At 36.2% G+C, this 10,796-nt stretch overlaps 1 protein-coding gene across 1 annotated transcript; it reads left to right on the top strand.

Annotated features, from left to right (window-relative positions):
* The first annotated feature begins 9,051 nt into the window (after positions 1-9,051).
* Positions 9,052-10,143, top strand: LOC126724267 (germin-like protein subfamily 1 member 7). Its single transcript, XM_050428793.1, has 2 exons — positions 9,052-9,234; positions 9,469-10,143. The coding sequence occupies exons 1-2, from the start codon at positions 9,108-9,110 to the stop codon at positions 9,999-10,001; spliced, it is 660 nt and encodes a 219-aa protein (XP_050284750.1). The 5' UTR covers positions 9,052-9,107; the 3' UTR covers positions 10,002-10,143.
* Positions 10,144-10,796: the final 653 nt, after the last annotated feature.

Genomic DNA, 10,796 nt, shown 5'->3' with positions numbered 1-10,796 from the left:
AGAGGATAATATGGTTACAATGCAGGGTGTAAGGGAGACAACCACACCATTAGTACGTGGGACTATTTCTCTAGGGAAGGAAGGGATTATGGTGAATGATTCTAATTTGGTAGGTATTAATCCAGAGGTAGGGAAGAATTTAATTCAGTCAGAGGTGGAGATTAGTGACAAGGGACTAAGTTATCTAGAGGGGGAAGGAATGATGAGCTGTCAACTAACTGTTGAGGTACAAAGACAAGACATGGGCTGGACGAACAGGGGGGGAGAGCTAAATAATTCTAGTGCAGCTGGTCTGAGTAGTGGTACTTGGAAGAGGCGTCAACACAAGCCCAAAGCTAACAATGCAGTGGTGATTGAGGATGTTGAGGTGGGATCTAAATGTAAAAATAAGTCATTATCTGATTAGTCTGGCACTAATGTGACAAAGAAGCGAAGGGGAGAGGAAGAAGTTCTTGAAGTAAGCAACTTGATGAAAGCTAAATTTGGATCGGCGGTGTCTAGAAGGCAGCACTGCCAGGAGCAATAATTACACTTAGCTAGAACTGTCGAGGGCTTGGGAACTGCCGCACTATTCAAGTTCTCTGAAGCAAAGTGGAGAATGAAGTTTCCAGCTTAGTTTTCCTTATGGAGACTAAGATTTCGTGAAAACAACAACAAAAGATGAAGGATATTCAGAATGCTATGGGTTTTACTCAAGGATTGATTGTTCCAAGTGAAGGAAGAAGTGGGGGTTTAGCTCTTCTTTGGAAACCAAAAACTTGTGTTAAGATTAGAGGCTACTCAAAATGGTTCATTGATGCTGAGATTATGAGTAACAATGATCAGGGGGGTTGGCGTTTCACTGGTTTCTACGGTCAACCAGATACAAGCAAAAGAGAAGAAACATGGCAGATTTTAGAATGTTTAGGTCGACAAAATAAGTTGTCGTGGCTTTGCATTGGTGATTATAATGAAACTCTTAGTCACTCTGAGATGTTGGGTGGTCAGTTGAAACAGGCAAGGCAGATGGATAGATTCCGTAACGTGGTGGATTTGTGCCAGTTCAGGGACTTGGGGTACTCGAGTGCAAAGTTTACATGTTCAAGGCATTTTGAAAATGGAGTAAGCATTTGGGCAAGAATGGATCGGGCTTTAGCTAATAAGGAATGGATACATAAATTTCCTAATGCCAAAATGAACCATATTTCAACAACCGATTCTGACCACTGCATGCTGCGTTTACATTAGAGCCGAAGTGTGAGAAGTAGACCAAGTACAGGGAAGTTATTTCGGTTCGAAGCCATGTGGTTGTGTGATTCTAGCTGTCCAGAGGTTGTGAGTGAAGCTTGGGAATGTGGTCTAGCTGTGTCCACGGGGTATCCAATTAAATATTGTTTGCAATCATGTACGGATGCACTAACACGGTGGTATAAGGCGGAGTTTGGTCATGTGGGGCGGCGCATTTCAAGTCTAAAAACCCAGCTTCAATGTTTGGAATCTCAACCAGACTTGCATGGCGATGAAATCTGTAGGGTGCAGAGGGAGTTGAACTTGTGGCTAGATTCAGAGGAAGTCATATGGAAGCAACGGTCTAGGAACTTGTATTTAGAGGCTGGTGATCGTAACACCAGGTTTTTTCATGTGAAAGCTTCAACTAGACACCAAAAAAATCTGATGGAAGGTTTAGAGGATAGCTCGGGTTCTTAGCAAGTATCTTCTAAAGCGGTGGAAGCAATAATATTGGATTATTTCTCTTCACTTTTTACTTCATCCAACCCAATGGAGATTGAAAGAGTCAAAGATACGATCCAAGCAGTAGTGTCTAAGCCCATGAATCAACTTCTCAGCCATGACTTTAACGCCTTAGAAGTCCACCAAGCCTTGAAACAAATGCATCCCACCATGGCTCCAGGTCTAGATGGTATGCCCCCTCTTTTTAATCAAAAGTTTTGGTCCCTTTCTGGTAATTGTGTTACTAAGGTAGTTTTGGACTTTTTGAACCATGGGGTGGCCTTTCCTGATTTTAATGACACTCATATTGTTCTTATTCCAAAAGTTAAAAATCCCGGTAAGGTTACTGATTATAGACCTATCAACCTCTGCAATGTCATTTATAAGTTAGCTTCTAAAACTATGGCCAATAGACTGAAGAATGTTCTGTTTAGTATTGTTAGTGAAAACCAGAGTGCCTTCACTAAAGGCCAGTTTATTACTGACAATATTCTTATTGCTTATGAGACTATGCATCATATTAGTCATAAAAGAACGGGGAAAATTGGGGAGATGGCTTTGAAACTTGATATGAGTAAGGCATATGATAGGGTGCAGTGGGACTATTTGAAGGGTATAATGCAGAAGATGGTTATTCATAGGAGAATGGTAGAGGTAGTTATGAGATGTGTTTGCACTGTTACTTATTCTATTCAGATTAATGGGAAACCTAGAGGGCGTATTATCCCTTCTAGGGCTCTACGCCAAGGGGACCCTTTTTCTCTTTACCTATTTTTACTTTGTGCAGAGGGATTATTTGGTTTGCTTAGATAGTAGGTGGAGAGGGGAAGTCTCAAGGGGGTTGCTGTTTGTCATGGTGCCCCTTGCATTTCTCATTTATTTTTTGCAAATGATAGCTTGATTTTCTGCCGAGCCACCTTGGAGGAGTGTGAGGTGCTGCAACAGGTTTTTTCAGTGTATGAGTTAGTGTCAAGGCAACAAATGAATTGGAATAAGACTGCCTTATTTTTTAGCAAAAACATGCCAAGAGCCACTCAGAAGGAGATTCAACGGCATTTTGGGGCACCTGTGATCCGTCAGCATGAAAAATATTTGGGTTTGCCATCTTTAGTAAGGAGGTCTAAACGCAATACGTTTAATGATTTAAAAGAAAAATTAGGGAGTAAATTAGCGGGGTGGAAAGAGAAGCTTCTCTCCAATGCTGGCAAGGAAATTCTTATAAAATCTGTGGCTCAAGCTATTCCCTCATATACTATGAGTTGTTTTAAGCTCCCTGATGCTTTATGCAATGAGCTTGCAGGCATAGTGAGGCGGTTTTGGTGGGGGTAGCACGAAAATCATAATGGAGTGGCATGGCTAAGTTGGGATAAGATGTGTGCTCCAAAAGAGGAAGGAGGAATGGGATTTCGTGATTTGAAGGCTTTTAATATTGTTTTGTTAGCAAAATAGGGGTGGCAGCTCCAGACTTGCCCAAACTCCTTGTTCTACTAAGTGTATAAGGCCAAATATTTTCCTCATGGTGAATTTTTAAATACTTCTTTGGGAAAACATCCTTCTTACTCTTGGCGTAGCATTATGGCTGCTCAAAAGACGATCCAACTTGGTTGTCGATGGCAGATTGGTAATGGTGAGATTGCAAAATTATGGAGAGATAAGTGGCTACCTACTTCTTCATCATATAGATTGGTTACTCTCCCTCGACTTTTCCTTGAGGACGCACTTGTCTCTATTCTTATTAACCCGGTTGCGGCAACATGGAAATTAGATCTTATTCATGAGTTATTCCTTCCCTTTGATGCAGAAGTTGTTCTGTCTATTCCTCTTAGTGCCTCGTTGCCAGCTAACAAGTTGATTTGGGCTCCTACTTCATCAGGTCAGTTTACTATAAGCAGTGCTTATAAGATCATTCGTAATTCTTTATGTGAGCTGAAATGGGTTGAATGCTCTTCGTTCCAGCATCTGACATCTTTTTGGAGGTGTATTTGGAAAATGCATATGCCGAATAAAGTTAAGGTTTTTGCCTGGCGAGCTTACAGAAATATTTTGCTAACAAAAGCAAACCTTTTTACTCGGAAAGTGACACAAGACAATGTATGTGAAGAATGCGGAGTGGCTGTGGAGTCTTCAGGTCATCTGTTTTGGCATTGCAGCAGAGCACAAAAGGTGTGGAAAGCATCAAACCTTCGGTTAAAGGCTGTTTTCGGGGAGATACATGAATTTATAGACCAGGTTTGGTATGCTCGAAATGTAAAGCAAATGGATGCTCAAGCGCTAGCTCAACTCTTCATGATCGCATGGGGTATTTGGTCTAACAAGAATGTGTTAGGGACATATTTTTATGCAATTGGCATATCCTTTGACAAAACGCACTTTACTTGTATTTGGGTAAATCTAAGTAGGTTCAAGATGATCATTACAAGTGGTTAAATTGAAGACATGAAGATTACTCAAGAGTTGCTCAAGAAAAGTGCAATCTGCAGGTCTCGATACCTCATCGACAGAAGCTCGATCTATTGAGATTCATTAAAGCTCGACAGATGTCTCGATCTATCGAGCTTACAAGATTCAGATTATAGCCAGCAATGTTTTTATTTTAAAAGGCTATTTGTTTAAGGGTTTGTATAATCCTTATAAGACTAGGAAAACCCAAGGTTTATGTAAACCTATTTGGAATAGGAAAGCCCATTAAGCTCCTATTTAAAGGAGGTGGAAAAAGAAAAACCTAACCCTAGAGAGCTTCATAAGGTTTTCTTTTTGAAACCCTAAGCCTCCTTCTACAGAAGAAAGAGTTTTTGCTGCGTTTTTTGTACGCCTTTGGGTTCTATAACCAAGCAAAGTCTCTTGCACCAACATTGAAGATCTTATTGGTGTTTCCATGTGAAATTGCTACAAATCAACTACAACAATCAAAGGGTTGCTATGGAGTTAGTCACTTACTGGGATTCGTGCAAAGGAGTAAGTCGCGTACTGAGATCCGCGCATCAAATTGGTTAGTCATGTACTTGGGAGCCGTGCATCAAAAAGGGGAACTATCACTACAGAACAAGTACAATTGGGTATTGGGGTAAGGGTTTAACTATAGATTGGTAAGGTACTTGAGATTCTTTTACTTGTAACTGCTTGTTGTGATAATAGTGGAGTTTCAAGAGTGGTGACCTGAAAATCACCCGATGGAGTTTTTACCGTTAGGTTTTCCCCATTCGTAAACAAATCACCGTGTTATTTATTTTTCGCTGCATAATTAGTTTATTGGTGATTTGTTTGTGCTACCACGTTTTTGCATGATAAATTGATTAATTAATAACTTGGCTAATTAATTAATTAATTTCTATCACAAGGGGTCATTCAATTTGTGGCCTATTAGAATGAAATTTGGACTGGTGGCTCAAGGAAGTCAGCTTCATTGATCGTGAGGTGGACTTTGGACTATCTGAAAGAGTTTTAGTTTGCCAATCATAAGATTCAGATTACTTCTGCAGAGTCGGAGTTTTGCTGGTCACTCCCTCTTTCTTCGGGTTTTAAAGTAAACGTGGATGCTGCTATTTTTGAAAATTTGCATTTAGTGGGAATTGGAGTAGTGGTATGTGATCATCTAGGGTCTGTCTGAGTGGCTTTGAGCATGAAGATTGGTGCATTGTTGGGGCCTCTTGAAACTGAAGCTAAGGCAATGGAGGAAGGCCTGAGGTTTGCATGGGACAGGGGTTTTATATGAGCTGAGTTGACTACCAATCGTTGATGATGTACCAATGGTGAGGAAGGCGATGAAGGGGACTCTTTGATGGTGTACCAATCGTTGACTACTTCAGCCATCCCACCTGCCAGCATTTTGAATATTATCTCCGGAGCACTGCTTTAGGCATCACAGTTAAATGAGTGTACCTTTTCTTTTACCCGGAGAACTAGTAACAAAGTTGCCTATGAGTTAGCCCAATATGCTAGGCATTTGTCTGATTCTAGTATTTGGTTAAAGGAAACTCTTAGTTTTATTGAGAACTTAGTGTCTTAAGATGTACTGTTTTTATCCTCTTCTTAATAAAATGATGTAATTCGCATAAAAAAAATAAAATTAGAAGAACTTATTCCAACCCACTACATCCTAATTTGTAAGGCTATTCATCAATTCATGTGTATTACTTAAACATATCACCACATAACTAATAAAAAAAGTCATGTGACTAAGATTATATATAAATATTCTCTGTAATCACCACATAATGGATTGAAAGAAAATATCTCTAAACCTATTTAAAACCAAACTTTTTCTATACAAATTTTCTTGGAATTGTTGATACTTGTGGTAAAATATTGCAGCTTATTAAATTCCATAATTGTGAAAATCTCTCTATCTCTCTCTCCAAATTCAGTTTCCAAACTTTATGAAAAAATATGATTAAAATTGTCCCACTCGCTTTCTTTATTTCAAAAACTAAAAAGCCCTAACAGTTCCAAATTCCTGTATAGGAATGACAAAAATTCCCTGTCCAAACTTACCTTGTTATGCTTGCATAGACTTTTCTCTCCTCGAAGAGCTAATGGGGGTGGGAAAGATTTTTCTCACCTTGACTCACCCCCTTGAATATGTGTGTGTGTATATATATATAATTTAATCTTTTTATATATATCCTTTTTATAATTATTTTTTGTTTTATACCTATTCTATGACTATTCCCAACATACTTGTTTTTTCTCTTTTAACCCTCTCACGACCACCTGTCATCTCTTTCTTTCATCTCTATGTTATTAGGGATGACAAAGTATCTCCAACAAATATATATATATATATATATATATATAATTTAATATTTTTTATATATATCCTATTTATAATAATTATTTTTTTTTTGTTTTATAGCTATTCTATGACTATTCCCAAAATATTTGGTTTTTTTTTTTTTTTTTTTTTTTTTTCTCTTTTAACACTCTCGCAACCACTATATATATAATTTAATATTATATATATATATATATATATATATATATACATCCTATTTATAATTATTTTTTGTTTTATACCTATTCTATGATTATTCCCAAAATACTTGTTTTTTCTCTCTTTTAACACTCTCGCAACCACCTGCCATCTCTTTCTTTCATCTCTATGTCATTAGTGATGACAAAGTATCTCCAACCCACTCTAAGCCCAGCTTACCTCACTCTTGTGCTGCCTAGGTTTTTCCTGCTCTGAAAATGGGATGGAAAACCCCTAACCTGACACTTGTCCCATTGCAATCCCTACTCACATTATAAGAAAAAAAATATATATATATACATATATATATATATATATTTTAACACTTTCCTTGTAAATCTCATTTTCCTAAGGAAGATTTTTATTTAATTGATAACTCTCAAAATGCCGATTTGGCACTTTTATTTCCCTATTGGCATTGTGTTTCCCACCCCCTCATTTGTCCGATTTTTCTTAGGGATTATTTTTCGTAATATTTTTTTTAAGGATAAATTCAGTGTCTAATACTTGAAAATGAAGTCCCCAAGCCTCAAGATTTTTTTTTTTTTTTTTTTTTTTTTTCCTTTCCAAATTAGAAAATTCACTATCTGTTTTCTCTCTTATTCGTTTGTCTGACTACTCATTAAAAAACTTTCTCATTCTCCATAAGGACCATAACCTTCCAACAAAACCCATGAAATTTATTTATTTCTTTTTTTATTAAAAAACCCATCATTAATGGAAGGGGGAAAAAAAAAATTTCTCGCCAACAATCATCTTTTAAAAAAAGCGTAAATATAATTTTGAAGAGATCAAGCCCTAGCCACCTGCGCATTCTTCAATCTTCCGTAATCAGAGCACTTGCATATAAAACGATATCATCATTTACACTTTTACAGTCGTAGCCAGCAACAGATGTATTCTATCAAAGGCCAAAGAAGAGGCTTGTCCTTCTGGCCGAATGTTTGTTAAATTCTTATGTCATGGAGTATGAAAGCATGAATTGATTGATAATACACTGGATTGAAATTGTTACATTGTGATAATGATAATCATATGAAAAATGGCAACTTGAATTGCAAATGGGGGAGGGGGGAACATCTTGATCCCATACTCTTCTTTTTTTTTTGTTTTGAAGGATGATCTCATACTCTTGGAAATGTGCAATTGCATCTCCATTCAATTATATATTTTTTGAAGTTTGGTACTTTGAACTTTGAAGCCTCTAAAATAATGGGGGTAAGACGGTTTACCAAACATCTCTCCCATATCTCGTAGAAGTGAGAATTTTGTCCTATTAACAGGTGTCTTTACGATAATTGTTAATAATTTATTTTAAGAAAGTTTTAATTCCACTTTAATGGGAAATACAACAAACTGTAAAAAAAAATAAATAAATAAAAAATAAAAATAATAATAATAATTGTTTTTTTTTTCTTAAGTTTCTAAAGATATATTATAAACCAATATCCATATATAGGACATCGGTTAACTTTTCCCTTATTTTATTTTATTATAAAAATCTTCAAGTAATCATGTAATAATAAGGTCGTAACGATATTTTAATTTTGTTGTAAAAAGAATTGGAATATATTCTATGGGAATTCACTAACATGTAACATCAAACATGATTGCATGTGTCATTCTTGTTTACTTTACAGGTAGAACAATTCTGAAATGCTGTTCTATTGCCATGTAATTTTGCTTTCTATCTCTTTCAAAAAATTATTTGGTAAGATGTAAGCAACGGGACTTCGTCTCTAATCTGTAAAAATTCTTCCACACTTAACGGAGATGCACCAAAACATAGGGTCAACATATAGAGAACAAAAAATGGAAATGGCAAGAATATACCAGATACCTTAGTAGTTGTTGGTCCTATAAAAAACATTAAAAACTAACTATTAAGAAGTATTTACTATTTAATTAGTACCCCCCAATTAAGATAAGGTCAATAAGATAATTAGTACAAACAATTCGACCTAGATAATTTACGCAACGGTGGAACATTGTACTATACTAATGAGGACAGAGTCAACATACATGGGAGATTCAGTCATTTCAATTTTAAAAATATATTAACACGAGGTTTATTTTTGGGTTGGCCAAAACAGCACGAAAACTATACAATTGCAATGAAGTGGTCCCGTTTTATTGGTTTTTAAATACGAACAGACGAGTACCTGTTAAAGAATTGTTCACCTCATAAATTAAAAATTGATAAAGTTAGAAGAACTACCAAGCAAGAAAGGTTCATCCCATAAACTAAAAAAAATGATATAAATTGGTTTCCAAATACTTAATATATTCTGTTTGTGAAAAACATAGACCGGTTCACTGACTCCCCTTTATAAATAGAGATTTTTACATATGCTAAGTTCTCATCCCTCATCCAAGCAAGAATACGCAGAAAGTTATACTATAAGAAAGAGAAAACAAAACCTCAAAAATGATTAAAGGTGTTACTTACCTTATAACTGTGGCCCTTTTGGCTTTGGCATCCACCCTTGTTTCTGCCTATGACCCTAGTCCTCTGCAAGACTTTTGTGTCGCAATCAACAACTCCAATTCTGCTGGTATGTACATACTCTCATTATTATTAGCAGTAGTAGTAATTTTCATCAAGTTCATTTGAAATCATTAGAAGTTGTACAAAACAATGAAATTATCCCTTCAATAAAAAATAATAATGAAAATATGCCCTATGGTTGTATCATTTACATCATATTTGTTTTACTCAGACTTGTTATTGTCCATTATTACAGAAGTTTCTTATTTTTTTTGATAATGAAAAACTTTTCTTTGTGTAGTGTTTGTGAATGGAAAATTTTGCAAGGACCCAGCAGTTGTCACAGCTGATGATTTTTTCTTCCCCGGACTCAATATTCCTGCAAACACTGCAAATAAAGTTGGATTCAATGTCACCCTTGTGAATGTCGATCTATTACCAGGTCTGAACACTCTAGGCATATCTTTGGCCCGTCTTGACTTTGCACCATATGGCTTGGATTCTCCACACATTCACCCTCGTGCCTCTGAGATTCTAGTAGTTGCGGAGGGTACTCTCTTAGTTGGATTTGTCACATCCAACCCAAACAAACTTTTCACCAAAGTTTTAAACAAGGGAGACGTCTTTGCATTCCCAATTGGTCTCATTCACTTTCAGTTTAACATAGGGCAGACCAACGCTGTTGCTTTTGCCGGTCTCAATAGCCAAAATCCCGGGGTGATCACCATTGCAAACGCGGTCTTTGGATCTAATCCTCCCATCAATCCTGATGTTCTCATCAAAGCCTTCCAAGTTGACAAGAATGTAGTTGATTATCTTCAGAAACAATTCTAGTTAAACCATAATTCGGAAAAGTAAATGTAATAGGAATGATTAACTGCTAGATAGTTCAAATATTTTTTTCCACTTTTCCTTATTTCTCCTCGTGTAATGCCTTAGAAATAATTGTTATAGAATAAAATCTTTTTTTTTTTAATGATTGTTTGTATGTGTCATGATGTCATAACAAAGGTAGAGTAGCCAAGATCCTTGTCGTTCAACTGGTACCTCCCGATGATGAAGACATCCACGGTTCAAATTCCCCTACCCCTAATTATCGATGTATTAAAAAAAATATAAGCAGAGTAATTTGTGCAGCATTAATTAAATCTTGATTACCCCCTGTATACACAACGTTTTTAAATCACAACAACCTAACTATTAAATATAAATTGATCAATATTGTATTAAAAATAGACAAAAGTTTGAATTTCAGTTTTGCAAATTGCACGTATGAATATTGAGGTTCTACTACAAAATACATTCATACTGAGGAAACATGGTAAAAATTATACTACTTTTTGTTAAGAGTACACACAGAAACAACTAGAACAATCAGTGTTTTGATCAAATGGTTCAAATGTCCAATGGAATGCCCAACGGCTAGTTTCTCAACGGCTAGTCCAGGTATGCAACGGTGTCGTTCTACTTAATACTGTGGTGTAAATGTATTTAATGATATGCAGCGTTTAAGACTTATGTTATTAGTTGAAACGCTACGTTTAGTCCTTATGCATTTAGTTTAATTGATACGCTGCGTTTTGTATATCATTAGATCAGTCTGTTGAGCAGTTAAGTGGTAGTTAGTTA

This window comes from Quercus robur, chromosome 1 (genome assembly GCF_932294415.1).
Source record: "Quercus robur chromosome 1, dhQueRobu3.1, whole genome shotgun sequence".
Classification (NCBI taxonomy): Eukaryota; Viridiplantae; Streptophyta; class Magnoliopsida; order Fagales; family Fagaceae; genus Quercus; species Quercus robur.
The sequence above is the reverse complement of the archived record's forward strand: the minus strand, read 5'-3'. Positions and strand labels throughout refer to the sequence as shown.

What these genes read in the sequence shown, in the direction of transcription:
- LOC126724267 (XM_050428793.1), top strand. Translation starts at nt 9,108, where the DNA reads ATGATTAAAGGTGTTACTTACCTTATAACTGTGGCCCTTTTGGCTTTG. An exon ending in CAACAACTCCAATTCTGCTG is followed by an intron (nt 9,235 to 9,468) that starts GTATGTACATAC and finishes TTCTTTGTGTAG; the next exon opens with TGTTTGTGAATGGAAAATTT.